The sequence below is a fragment of the Dendropsophus ebraccatus genome, chromosome 1 (assembly GCF_027789765.1).
Source record: "Dendropsophus ebraccatus isolate aDenEbr1 chromosome 1, aDenEbr1.pat, whole genome shotgun sequence".
In the NCBI taxonomy this organism is placed as follows: domain Eukaryota; kingdom Metazoa; phylum Chordata; class Amphibia; order Anura; family Hylidae; genus Dendropsophus; species Dendropsophus ebraccatus.
This window is the reverse complement of record NC_091454.1, coordinates 102,621,848-102,636,777: the sequence shown is the minus strand read 5'-3', so window position 1 is coordinate 102,636,777 and position 14,930 is coordinate 102,621,848. Positions and strand designations below refer to the sequence as shown.

The following is a 14,930-nucleotide window of genomic DNA, read 5'->3' as shown; positions in this document are numbered from 1 at the left end:
TATATAGACCCCCTGTATGTTCCCCCAGTAGTATATAGACCCCCTGTGTGCCCCACCAGTAGTATATAGACCCCTGTGTGCTCCCCCAGTAGTATATAGCCCCCCTGTGTGCTCTCCCACTTGGATATAGACCTCCTGTGTGCTCTCCAAGTTGTATATAGACCTCATTCTGCTGCCCCAAGTAGTATATAGACCCCTGTGTGCTGCCCCCAGTAGTATATAGACCCCTCTGTGAAGCCCCAGTAGTCTATAGCCCCCCTGTGTGCTCCCCCTGTTATATAGCCCCCCTGTGTGCTCCCCCTAGTTATATAGACCCCCGATGTGCGCTCCCCAGTTAAACAGATGCCTGTGTGCTCCCCCCTCCCATATACTATATAACACAATAAAACAAACACTTATACTCACCTGGGTCCGGGCGTCTCCTCTTCTCATCACTCTTGTGGCCACAGGAAGGGTTTTCCCTGCGATCACAAGAGGCCGCACTCCCCTTGTCCTGGCGCCGATGCTCCAGTGATGTCACTGGAGTGCCGGCACCACAAGGACAAAGCTGCCCTTTCTGCGGCCACAAGAGTGACTGACAGGAAGGGAGCCAATGTCTCCCGCCCTGTCAGTGCTGCTGCATGTAACTATGAGCACTCATTACGAGTGCTCATAGTTACAGTTCAGATGGCAGCAGCCCTGTCTAGCGGTCTTGAGCACAAGAGCGGGACGTGGGGGCCCCCCTGGATGTTGGGGGCCCCAAGCGATCGCTTGGGGTGCTTGGTGCCAAAGACCGCCACTGGGTTTATGCCCACATATGGGGTACCGTTGTACTCAGGAGAACCTGCGTTACAGATTTTTGGGTACGTTTTCTCTCCTGTTCCTCGTCAAATTGAGAAATTTCAAACTAAACCAACATATTATTGGAAAAATTCGAGTTTTTCATTTTTACTGGCCAATTTTGAATACTTTCCTCTAATACCTGTGGGGTAAAAATGGTCACCACACCCCAAGATGAATTCTTTGAGGGTTGCACTTTCCAAAATGGGGTGACTTTTGGGGGGAATCTATTCTGCTGACACTACAGGGGCTCTGCAAACGCACCTGGCGCTCAGAAACTTCTTCAGAAAAATCTGCACTGAAAATGCTAATTGGCGCTCCTTCCCTTCTGAGTCCGGCTGTGTGCCCATGCAGTGGTTTATGCCCACATATGGGGTACCGTTCTACTCAGGAGAACCTGCTTTACATATATTGGGGTGACATTTCTCTCCTGTTCATCGTGAAATTGAGAAATTTCAAACTAAAGGAACATATTATTGGAAAAATTCGAGTTTTTCATTTTTACTGTCTACTTTTGAATACTTTCCTCTAATACCTGTGGGGTCAAAATGGTCACCACACACCAAGATGAATACTTTGAGGGGTGCACTTTCCAAAATGGGGTGACTTATGGCAAGATTTTACTCTGATGGCACTACAGGGGCACTGCAAACGCACCTGTCGCTCGGAAACTTCTGCAGCAAAATCTGCATTGAAAAAGCTAATTGGCGCGCCTTCCCTTCTGAGCCCTCCTGTGTGCCCATACAGTGGTTTACGCCCACATATGGGGTACCATTGTACTCAGGAGAACCTGCTTTACATATATTGGGGTGACATTTCTCTCCTGTTCATCGTGAAATTGAGAAATTTCAAACTAAACGAACATATTATTGGAAGAATTCGAGTTTTTCATTTTTACTGTCTTCTTTTGAATACTTTCCTGTAATACCTGTGGGGTCAAAATGGTCACCACACACCAAGATGAATTCTTTGAGGGGTGCACTTTCCAAAATGGGGTGACTTATGGGGGGGTTTTCTCTCTGCTGACACTACAGGGGCACTGCAAACGCACCTGGCGCTCAGAAACTTCTTCAGCAAAATTTGCATTGGAAAAGCTAATTGGCGCTCCTTCCCTTCTGAGCCCCGCTGAGTGCCCATACAGTGGTTTATGCCCACATATGGGGTACCGTTGTACTCAAGAGAACCTGCATTACAAATTTTGGGGTGCTTTTTCTCTCATATTCCTTTTGAAAATGAGAAACTTTAATCTAAACGTATATATTATTGGAAAATTTAAATTTTCCATTTTTTTACTGCCTAATTGTGAATACTTTCCTCCAGCCCCTGTAGGGTTAAAATGCTCATTATACCCCTAGATTCATTCTTTAAGGTGTGTAGTTTCCAAAATGGGGTCACTTATGGGGGTTTTCAGGATACCAGACTTCTAAATCCATTTAAAAAAAGAACTGGTCCTTAAAAAAATCAGTTTTGGAAACTTTCACGAAAATGTGATAATTTGCTGATAAATTTCTAAGCCCCATAACATTCTAAAAAAGTAAAATATGTTTACCAAATTATGCCAGAATAAAGAAGACATATTGGTAATGTGACTTAGTAACTAATTTATGTGCTACGACGTTCTTTTTTTAGAAGCAGAGAATTTCAAAGTTCATAAAATGCAATTTTTTTTAAATTTTTCATGATATTTTGATGTTTTTCGCAAAAAACACACAAAGTAGTGACCAAATTTTGCCACTAACATAAAGTGCCATATGTGACGAAAAAACAATCTCAGAATCGCTAGCATACGTTAAAGCATCACTGAGCTATAAGAGCATAAAGTGAGACAGGTCAGATTTTGAGAAATTAGCCTGGTCATTAAAGCCCAAACTAGCTGCAGCACGAAGGGGTTAAGTGGATTGGAAAATAATTTTTGTTATCAATATTTCCAGGTCAATTAGAGAACTCCTGCGCATATGTAAAGAAAAAGAAAGAATTAAATATGTCATAAGGGTATGTATTCATATAATACTTTTTTTTATATACTTTTTTGAAAAATAGAAACACAATGCTGCTCATTTATCACTGCCCCAGCACTGGGCTATGTTCCCAATATGGGCTTGTAGCGGGAAATGGAGCCGCGTCACAGAGGGAAGAGAAAATAGTCACTCTGCGTCACTAGCACCATGCGTGGGACCAGGTGGCGGTTTAAAAAAGGACCATGGCACCGACATCCCGGCGCCGGTGTTTTCATGTAAAAAACAACAGAATATACCTAGTGGTACATTTGCTTAAGGGTAGCTTCACACGTACTGACTCGCATCGTTAATAACGCTGCGAGTCGGCTAGGTCCTGGCAGATCACTTTCACTACATACACACAGCGGTCTGAACGACCGTATGTAATTCTGCTGATCGCTTAACCCCTTCAGCAGCTCTGTATACATTACCTGTCCTCGCTGCACGGGGTCCCGGCATACTGCTCTCCCGCCCGGCCAATCAGTGGCTGCGGTAGGGCAACACACTGATTGGCCGGGCGGGAGAGCAGTACGCCGGGACCCATGCAGCGAGGAGAGGTAATGTATGCAGAGCGGGAGCCGGGGGGCAGCTGAAGGGGTTAAGCAGTCGGCAGAATTACATACACGCAGCGGTCGTTCAGACCGCTGTGTGTATGTAGTGACAGTGATCTGCCAGGACCTAGCCGACTCGCAGCGTTATTAACGCTGCGAGTCGGTACGTGTGAAGCTATCCTTAAAGGGTTAGTGGCCAATGGCAGCATTGCTGGCCCTTTGGAATGGCAATAATGTAGAAAAAGTAGTGCGGCACTCGTTTGCGATCCAAAATTCTTATTTATTCAGCCATACAATAAAGAGATGGTGCACAGAGAGGTGACGATCATTTCACGCACAAACGCGCTTTGTCATAGTCTATGGGCTATAAGCTATGACAAAGCGCGTTTGTGCGTGAATCGATCATCGTCTCTCTGTGCATCATCTCTTTATTGTATGGCTGAATAAATAAGAATTTTGGATCGCAAACGAGTGCCGCACTACTTTTACTACATTATTGCCATTCCAAGGATTCTATCTCGTTGGTTGCTGAGCACCGTGGATCCGAGTATTACGTCCAGGTGAGCCAGATCCGGCTGTTTTCCTCTGTTGGTGAGGCAGTGCCGTGTCTCCATATAGTTTTCTATTGCAATTGCTGGCACTTTATTGTGTGCAGTGCTGCTCAAACATTTAAGTCCCTAAACAAAAGAAACGTATATATAATTTTTGACTGGGGCATCAGCATTTGGAAACTATATAGCTGTATGGCTGATGTGAAGGGGTTTAAAATGTTCCATCTACCCCTGAACGGTAAAAACAAAAACTACAGCTTGCCACAGCAAAACTGTTGTGATGCAAAGCAACTTTTTTTTTAAGTAGTGAAACATAAATGATAACTACAAAAACTTGGTATTGTAATTGTGCTAAATCACAGAATAAAGTTACCATGTCAGTTTGACTACCCTCCTACAAAGTTTCATAATTGTCAAGAATGAAAAACAAAAGGTGCCATTAAAAACACAATTGACTGACCTGGAGCACATTTTATTCCATGGCTTACAATGATCTCCATTCAGGCAGCTGCTTTACAAATCTATGGGACTGTCTGGATGAATATGATTGACACTAGTCCCTGTTTGTTATCCTAATCCCCACCAAAATGTTTAAATTAAAAAAAATTGATACGGCAAAAGTTTTTTTTTAAGAATGACATTTATGTTTTAAGTGTAGAATCTACTCCAAAACTTGGACATTCATGCAAAACATGAGACTGCTAATGTAAGATAGAGCTTGCGCACTTTAATACAAGTCAGAGTTGTAAAGATCCTTTATTGCAGATCATAAGTGGAGAAATCATTTTGTTAATTATAATTGTTGCATAAGTTATTAAATGATGTACAATAATTAAAAGTATTTTACATTTTCACCATACTTGCATAATATACAATTCTAAATTGTCAATTGTTTTCATGTACTTAGCATTATTTTAAAATAAGGTATTGAACATAGAAAAATGTTTTTATTCTCTGCTCCAAAGGGTCAAAGAGGCTTTCCCAAGCACCTGAGGTACTGACGACTATAATTAGAGTTGAGCAAACTTCGAGCACGCTCGAGTTTGGACGTGCAACATTTGATTAGTGGTGGCTGCTGAGGTTGGCTGTAGCCTTAAGGCCCTATTCCACCAACAGATCTGACGACAGATTATCTGCCAAAGATTTGAAGCCAAACCCAGGAACAGACAATAAACAGAGAACAGGTCATAAAGGAAAGACTGAGATTTCTCCTCTTTTCAAATCCACTCCTGGGTTTGGCTTCAAATCTTTGGCAGATAATCTGTCGTCAGATCTGTTGGTGGAATAGGGCCTTTAGAGAGTCAAAGTTTGCTCAATTCTAAGGGCCGTATTAGTAGGCCTGACATTTTCCTATGAGCAAGCACTGCTCTACTAGATTGGCACTCGCCTACCAAGCCTATACGGCTCGATAAACGTTAGGCCTTAAGTTTTACATGAAAAATAATCATTATACTTACTTATTTTCCCCTGTTGTACTGATGCCTTTTCCCCACTTACCACAGCCACCGCTAACACTTCTGGCCCCCTCTCTTCAGTGACAGGCTGCTAAGCCAATCACTGGCTGAGACGGAACTGTGCCATGGGCAGTGATTGGCCGAGCGGCCTATTGCTGAAGAGGGTCATGTTCACGCTGAATTTCACGGTGGATCTCTCTGCCATGGAATCCCGTCTGCCACACAGTGTCTCTGTGGGAGGGCTTGCGCGCCTTCACTTCCACTGCTCTTCGCTCAAAGAGTCAATTCTTTGAGTGGAGAACGGCGTAGGCGGAGACTGCCCAAAAGGCTGCGGGACAACGCATAGGTAAGTATAACATTTTTTTTTTTACATCAACCATTTGCTGTGCGCCTTTAACATTTTTAATTATGTTAAAGATGATCCCCTGATTGTTATCTGTATTGTACAGAGCAATAATCTGCCAATTCGGCTTGATCGATTATATTATCACTCTGTGAAATAGGGCCCTAAGTGTAATGCCTCCCTCACTCCCCATCCCATCACTGTCCCTGCTTGATTGACAATCATCTGAAATCTGAATATCATACATGCTTCTAAATATATCATACATGTGCACTATTTTTATACACAACACAGGGACGAGACTTGGAGACAGAGCCATGACTGTCAATCAAGCAACAGGAAAGGGAGGGGAAGTGGGAAGGCATTTCAAACCTCAGTACTTCAGTGTCTATGGAAACCTTCTTTAACACATTGCACTAGAGAATAAAAACATTTTTCTACATTCTGGAAGCATAGATTGATACATGAAAGGTACTAGGTGTCTCCTAGACCTAACAGCGTCAGCACATGGCTACACATGCCTTTAACACAATATGTAGGTGCAAACTTCTTTTTTATGAACATTCCTTTAACTATCCATTGAATTTGAATTGTTTATGGACAACTTACTTTATACTTAATCCTTTTTTAAATCTTAGATTTCAATGCTAGAGATATACAATGAAGGTCTGTGGGATCTTCTCTCTGAAAATGGAAACAAACAGCTCGAGATCAGATCACAGGGAAAAGTAGTAACACTCCCTGGATTAACAGAAATGGAAGTTGGGAATGAAAATGATATCAAAAAGATAATCTCATTTGGTGAGAAGAACAGAACAGTGGCATCCACTAAGATGAACACTGAAAGGTAGCATTACACCTATTTGTTGCTATATTTCTTATTATAGAGTCAACTAAAGTAAGTAGTAATATAACTTTTTACTGTGTGGTATGTTTCTTCCGAGACAAAGGTACTTCACCTGAAGCTGTAGTGCTATGATGTTCAGAAAAAAACAGCCCAGCAATAAAATGGCTGCACTTTGCTTTGGCTGCCCCAATGCCCCCAATAGAGGGTCTTCCGGATGACACCAGTATGTCCACTACATCATCATCTAATCCTTTATTCCTTAAAGCTTGCCTGTCAGCTTTCATAACATAAGGTTCAATGTATGAAAGCCTTGGTGAAGTAGACCTTTTTGGCTGAGCAGGTGCCTGCAAAGTGGAATCTCCTTGTAACAACCTCTTGAAAGCTCCAACATGTGTTAAAACCAAGCCCTACTAGGTCAAAATTGGAACACTAGAATTGCTGAGGCTTGATCCTCCTGGATTTTCTTCAGTACCCTGGAGATGAGTGGAAGGGGAGGGAAGATGTAGACAAATCGATTGGTCCAACTGATGGACAGACCGTCCAGCTTCCGGTTGACTCTCAATGTCTCTCAATGTTGACTCTCACATCTCTGGTAGGCTGAATTTTCTGACAATCTGAGACACGTGTCAAACTTAGGCCTTCCAGCTGTTACAAAACTACAATTCCCATCATGGCTGGCCAGCCAAAGTTAAAACTTTGGCTGCCCAGGCATGATCTAAGAGAAGGAATCTGGATAAAGGCTCCACACTGTTTCCACCTGGTAAAGACTCAACCAGTCTGCTGTCACATTGAAGACTCCCTTTATATGAACCGCCTGTAAATCCAACAGATGATACTCTACCCAAGACATAAAAGTAGGGCACTGCTCCATCGAGGGGGAGGGGGCATATCTGGTCTGGTTCCCCCCCTATTCGTTAACATAATAGACGGCTGTCAAGTGATCTGACTGTACCAGGGCCATCTGATTTTGGACAAGGTCTGAGAATTTGAGAAGAGCAGAATGCTGTGTCCTTTCTGCAGCCAGACAGCGCTTAAATGATCATGGAGGCCAAGAAGAGCTAGCACAGATGCAGAGAAGATCACTCATGCATGTGTGCAACACATAGTGGCAGGAACAATCACTCACCAATGAGATGATAAGCCTCATAAAAAGAAGGATCCTTCTAGCAAATTGTGGCACACTCTGCCCCGAGTGTATAACATGTGCACACTATCCTGGATAAGAGCACCGCCCCCAGAAGCAGGCGCATGGGAACCTTCCTTGCTCGAACAGCTGCATCCTTGCTAGGCAGGAAGAAGATGGCATGCCACACACAAAACAGCAGGTTTTTTTGAACAGCTCCTCCAATCTTAAAGGGGTTATCGAGCGAAAATCTTTTTCTTTCAAATCAACTGATATCAGAAAATTATATAGATTTGTAATTTACTTCCATTAAAAAATCTCAAGTCTCCCCATACTTATTAGTTACTATATGTCATGCGGGAAATGTTTTATTTTCAGTCTGACACGGTGCTCTCTGCTGTCATCTCTGGCCGAGACAGGAACTCTGTCTCGGTTTCCTATGAATCCCCATAGAAAACCTCTCCTGCTCTGGACAGTTCCTGTCTCGGCCCGAGATGGCAACAGAGAGCACTGTGTCAGACTGGAAATAAAACAAAACTTCCTGCATGACATATAGTAGATAATAAGTATGGAAAGACTCAAGAATTTTTAATAGAAGTAAATTACAAATCTATATAACTTTCTGACACAAGTTGATTTAAAAGAAAAAGATTTCCGATGGACAACCCCTTTAACAGAAAAATGAATGATCAGTAAAACTTTACCCCCATAAAATTAAGGAGAATGTATCACCTAGATTTTGACATTTACTGATTAGAGCCAGAGACAAAAACTTAGGGAGACATTTAGGATGTGGCACAGACATACACAGACACAATTTTGTAGTGCAGAGGTGCAAATATTTTATTTGCATCCTGGCCCTGTGCTCCACTGGCATCAGAGAGGCAGGAAGGGGGCGCAATAGGGCTGTGGCCGAACGCAGAGGGGAAGCGACCTCTGCATGGCCACATTTAACATTGTTTTGGCTGAAAGATGTCAGTAAAATCTATGCCAGCTTTGAGCTCTGCTTGCGCACAGGATTTATGATGAGGCAAATTTACAAAACAACCATTAGTGCCAGACATACTTCTAAAATATGACATTAATATCAGCTGGAGTATTACATGTGTTATAAAACAATTAGTAAAAGATTCTCTGTGTTGAATTGCTCTTTTCCCTTTATCAGCCAGTAGGGCATCATAACCTATTGGCAATTAGAACATTATGGTTGTACAACAACCTAAGATTGACCTTTTATAAAAAGATAATGCAAACAATAATGGTGCTCTGGTATTAAGCGAAATATATTTTATCATATTGGCATTCATACAGAGAGAAATAAAGTACAGGGGTGGTTTTTGATCACTCAGTTGCAGGTAATTAATCCCTGAAGTACTATCGCCCCATTGCACATTGATTTCTATTATATTTGCTACTAGGTAATTTTTAATCTCTTTGTTGGGCAGTCATCTCCTATAAATGATCAGGACTGCAAATGAATTGCATAGTGTAAACTAAGAGATTAAACACTTCTATTGAGTTTAATGGAGGAACCATTCGTCGCTTAAAGTTCTTCTTTTCAGCCATTGAGTGAATTAACAATTTACAAGTTTTGGGTGAGTTTACTAAAATAGTATTAGGGTAGCTTTACACGTACCGGATTCACAGCAGATTTCACAGAAAACCACTGCGAATCCATGTAGTGTAAAGTTAAATGGGGTTACATACCCGCAGTGGAATTTTCATTCCGCAGCAAGTATGCAACTCAGCCCCTTTAACCCCCCGCAGCGATGGGGGAGGGGGGAGGTGTGAGTGCTTCAGACACAGAACTAGGAAGAAGTGGAAACAAGGGTAGGACTGGAAGTGTTGGCAGGGCACCTGCAGGGGATCAGCAGAAGTGAGTATGGCACCACCCACAGCCATGAGGAAAATTTTTTGTTTTTCCTGGACAACCCCTTTGTGATGGTTGAACTTGCAATATCTTTGATAGTGAACAATAAAAGTAAAATAATAATGGTTACAATGTATAGATTAGATTAGCAAACAAATCAAGCATAACAGTACTCATCTGTGTGAGTACCAAAATCTATTTTGATAGTAGTTCATAAATACCACAGCTTACAAAACCGTATAAGAAATTACATGTTGTAAAACAGAAACAACAATACCTGTGAGAAAATTGTATTATTCTGTTTCCTCAGCTCCCGCTCTCATCTCATAGTAATTTTTACACTAAATGGGATAGACACCATCTCAGGTGTTGCATCTAGCTCTACACTTACACTATGTGACCTGGCTGGATCCGAACGTATATCCAAGACAGAGGCGACAGGCCAGCGTCTGGTGGAAGCTGCTGCTATTAACAAGTCTCTCACAGCCTTGGGACAGGTATTCTATGCTATAAAATATGCCCTATCTACAACGAAGAATTAATAATTTTTATTTTAAGTTCATAAAATGTGCACACTGACATGTTCTCCATACCACAACCAACAGAGCAGGCTTTTTCTTTTTTTAAGTTTGACAAATAGTGCCACCTAGTCTCAAGCCTGGATTCCTGCACCTCCTCCAGGCAGCAGAGTTAACAAGGAAAGAATGAGCAAGAATTGATCACCCTATAAATTTGAGCCCCAGAAGAGCATTTGTAAGGAGGATTTATTCTGTGCTCTTACATTTTTTTATTCTCTGTGTTATCAAGGGAGATTTCTATTGGCTCACCAACCATTCTATGATGTGTAATAGAAGTTACACTGTGTTTTCCAGCAGGGTCAAAGCAGATATCTTGCCAGCAAATCAAATATAAAATACAATGCTCTCTCTCATTGCTTTTTATTTTGTCTTCACAAGTCAATTCACTTGAATCACATAGGTCTTTCTGATCAGGGTTATCCCAGTCATAGCTTTCCTTGCCAGAAGGCATTCAACAGCTTCAATTGTTTCAGCACATCAGTGAACTTAGAGAAGCTATAGCAGTAACATTTCTACTTGGTTATTGTAGTGCGATTCAGAGAGCAAAGAACAAAACAATAATAATGTATTTAGCTCTAGGACCACTATGGATTAGACTATGATGTGACTAATAAGTGTTATAGCTACTGTAGATAATGTAACAGTTGTCAACAAAAAAAGCTGATAATATAGTTCTAAGAGTTATGTAGATATTGTTCTCCAGCGTGGAGAGTGACAAATGTGCTAATGGTGTTCTGCTGATTCTCTTCCTGCACCATGAGTCACAAGTGCCAGAAGGGGTTAAGGATCTACCTGCCCCTAAACGAATTGGAGGACAGAAAACTGGCGGGATCGCGATGCATGTAAGATAGAAGTTATATTACCTTACATCCCTAGGAGTCTGAAGACAGACAGACAGAACAAAACAAGACAAGACAAAAATGGAGAAAATTATGTTTACGTGGTTTTAAGCAGCGTCATTATTTTCTGTATAAATCTTAAGACACTGCATAATAATAAAAAAACATTTTACTGAAGTCTTACCAGCACAACCTGCAATGTTTAGTTAATCAGCAACTCCAGAGTTATTATGAGTGTACCTCTGCACATGACTGCAAGATAGATCTACTCTGAGAAAATCCACGATATTGCGGGGAAAAGCCTGATATTTGCCCTGCAGATACATTATCATTCTTGTATTACAAGAACAGAAGACATTAAAGTGTAGAAAAGCTGCACATTTTGTACAAAACAAACACCTATGCAACTCTGCATCTCAGAAAACTGGCGTACAGGGATAATAAATTCCCTCTAAAAAGTGACTAAGGCTAGGTTCACATCAGCGTTTGACCATCCGGCACCACTCCGTCTACCTTTTCCGTTTTAGCGTAAGCAAAACGGAAACTGTCGGATCCGTTAAAATCCCCATAGATTCCCATGATATTTTAGTGTGTTCCGTTTGCCCTAATTGTGCTCCGTTTGCATGCAATCCGTTCAAGATCCGTTTTTTTGAACGGAAGAAAAAATAGTGTTTGCAGTATTTTTCTTTCCGCTTAAAAAAACGGATCACGAACGGAAAGTGCACTTCCGTTTTTTTTTTTACATTGTAGTCAATGAGGACGGATCTAAAACGGAAGGTATTTCCGTTCACATCTGTTTTTTTCATCCGTTTTTGCACTGAGCATGCGCAGAAGCAGCAAGAAACCAAAGAAGAAAAATAAACGGATAGAAAAACGGATGCTGACTGATGCAAATGGATGCAAACCGATGTACAAAAGTCAGTTTTTTTAAGCCAAAATACAAACGGACCATTAAAAAAAGATGAACAATTTGCAATCAGTTTGCATCAGTCTGCTCATCAGTTTATGCTCATCCGTTTATTTAATATAGACGGATCCGTTAGAAACAAAGAAAAACGCTAGTGTGGCCGAGCCCTAAGTAACTGTCAGGAAAAACAGGTCTGATGGACCACACAACTTACATGACCAAAACAGGATACCTTAAGATGTCTTGTAGTGTCCATGCTTTGACGGATAGGAGCTGCCTTGATCTACTTGATTCTAAGTTGTGACAGGACCATGAGGAGAATGGTGTTCCAGAGTGTTGCTATAGTCTCTGTTGTCCATTATCTGTTACTGCAGTATTGCAGAGATAATAGTGACGGTTACCCTAAAAAAACAAAAACCTGGCGTATATTCCACATCCTACAGCAAGTTTTTTTGTTTAGTTAAATTATAACTATCATTCTTCACTGGTTATAGGATAAGCTCCAGAAATCTTCTGGAAGTGCCTTTGACTGCATTGTATATGGCACTGCCGGAAGAACCAGTTGCTTTCAGTCTATCAAACTAGAAAAAAACAGCCAAGTAGTAAAGAGTTTCCACAAGGTATACTTAGATAGCCCCTGTCACATTACAGAAAAAAAAAATAATACTACACGTCAAAGGTTTTCATTGGCCACAATCTCAGACCCCCACTGACCCTTAAGGCCCTATTCCACCCACAGATCTGACGACAGATTATCTGCCAAAGATTTGAAGCCAAACCCAGGAACAGACTATAATCAGAGAACAGGTCATAAAGAAAAGACTGGATTTCTTCTCTTTTCAAATCCACTCCTGGGTTTGGCTTCAAATCTTTGGCAGATAATCTGTCGTCAGATCTGTTGGTGGAATAGGGCCTTTAGATCAGAGCTGAAAGAAGAATTTGGCTAAGTGCTTCTCTTACCCAGATCACTGTAATCGTCACTGTGTGGAAGGAGACGGTCTCCATAGACTTACAATGGAGACAATCTCCTGCAGCAAGGTGGAACAGGTAGCAAGAGGGGAAGTAAAGTGCTTTGGGTTAGCCTAGCTAAGCAAATCTCCCAGCTCTATTTAAGGAACTGAACACCAAGACCCAAACAAATATTTAGACATCAAAAGTTTTAAAGTGACCCTACCCATTTAGAGGAGGCTGGGTCTGTTAGATTCAGATCAAGCAAGGTTTGGGATTCTTACATGGACCCCTGCTGATTAGCCTTCGAATAACAGGTGACCTGAAAAAGTTTGAAATTGATAAGGAGATACAGGAGGTCCTAAGTGGAGTGCTGGGTGCTGCATAGAAATCCAGAAAGGGCAGGATGCAGAAGCAGGCAGCCCTGCTAAGCAGTGTGACAAAAACCTCTAGACAATATATTGTATTGTAAAGTCTTCAAACCCTTTATTTTTTATAAAATTTTGTAATATCGGGACATGATATTTATGGTTCAATATATTTTTTATTTAAGAGTTTACAGAATAAACATACGTACAAAGGGTATGCATTCAGTAAGTAATTGCGGCTAGTAGGCCTGGGCGGTATACCGCAAAAATACCGATACCGTCACTGGCGTCGGTTAACCGACCTCAACTTAGCCAGGACGGTATCTGCGGTATTTTTGTATTTTTTCTGCTGCTCCTCCAGCTCGGACATGCCGGCGTCACTGCACACACAGCACAATAACTTGTGCAGGGACGCCGGTATCAGAGCGGGAGGTGGAGGAGCAGCAGGGCCCAGGTGACAATGCCCCCCGCAGCCGAGCGCCCCCCGCCCGTCCGAGCGCCCTCACCCCTTCCCTCCCCACCCGTCCAGTCCCAGGCCCCGTCCGGCCGCACCTGTCCATCCATTTGCCCACCCGTCAAGTCCGGTCCCGTCTGGCGTCCCTGCACACACAGCACATTGACATTGCCCGCCCCAGTCCCCGTGTCCCCCCGCTGCCCCAGTCCCCCTGAGTCTGCCCCAGTCCCCCTGTGTCTACCCCAGTCCCCCTGTGTCCCCCCCGCTGCCCCAGTCCCCCTGTGTCCCCCCCCCGCTGCCCCAGTCCCCCTGTGTCCCCCCCGCTGCCCCAGTCCTTCTGTGTCTGCTCCAGCCCCCCTGTGTCCCCCCCAGTCCCCCCTCGCTGCCCCAGTCCCCGTGTCCCCCCAGCTGCCCCAGTCCCCCTGTGTCCCCCCAGCTGCCCCAGTCCCCCTGTGTCCCCCCCAGCTGCTCCAGTCCCCCTGTGTCTACCCCAGTCCCACTGTGTCCCCCCCCCGCTGCTCCAGTCCCCGTGTCTGCCCCAGTGCCCCTGTTTCCCCCCAGTCCTCCTGTGTCCCCCCCGCTGCCCCAGTCCCCCTGTGTCCCCCCCCGCTGCCCCAGTTTCCCCCCAGTCCTCCTGTGTCCCCCCCGCTGCCCCAGTCCCCCTGTGTCCCCCCCCCGCTGCCCCAGTCCCCCTGTGTCTGCCCCAGTCCCCGTGTCCCCCCCAGCTGCCCCAGTCCCCGTGTCCCCCCCAGCTGCCCCAGTCCCCCTGTGTCTACCCCAGTCCCCCTGTGTCCCCCCCCCCGCTGCCCCAGTCCCCCTGTGTCCCCCCCAGCTTCCCCAGTCCCCCTGTGTCCCCCCGTGTCCCCCCCCCGCTGCCCCAGTCCCCCTGTGTCTACCCCAGTCCCCCCCCCGGCTGCCCCAGTCCCCCTGTGTCTACCCCAGTCCCCCCCCGGCTGCCCCAGTCCCCCCGTGTCCCCCCCCCGCTGCCCCAGTCCCCCCCCGGCTGCCCCAGTCCCCCCGTGTCCCCCCCCCGCTGCCCCAGTCCCCCCCCGGCTGCCCCAGTCCCCCCGTGTCCCCCCCCCCGCTGCCCCAGTCCCCCCCCCCGGCTGCCCCAGTCCCCCCGTGTCCCCCCCCCCCCGCTGCCCCAGTCCCCCCGTGTCCCCCCCCCCCGCTGCCCCAGTCCCCCCGTGTCCCCCCCCCCCGCTGCCCCAGTCCCCCCCCCCCGCTGCCCCAGTCCCCCCGTGTCCCCCCCCCCCGCTGCCCCAGTCCCCCCGTGTCCCC

General features: G+C 44.7%; 1 protein-coding gene across 3 annotated transcripts in view; it reads left to right on the top strand.

Moving 5' to 3' along the window:
- Positions 1–14,930, top strand: part of LOC138796557 (kinesin-like protein klp-3) — a 56,606-nt gene that overhangs the window by 36,656 nt on the left and 5,020 nt on the right. For 2 of the 3 annotated variants that reach the window (XM_069976165.1, XM_069976167.1), the window contains 3 exons: positions 2,751–2,811; positions 6,354–6,562; positions 9,866–10,052. In XM_069976165.1, the coding sequence (XP_069832266.1) occupies positions 2,751–2,811; positions 6,354–6,562; positions 9,866–10,052 (457 nt within the window). The remainder of the gene's footprint in view (positions 1–2,750; positions 2,812–6,353; positions 6,563–9,865; positions 10,053–14,930) is intronic. The other variant, XM_069976172.1, reaches the window with a different exon arrangement.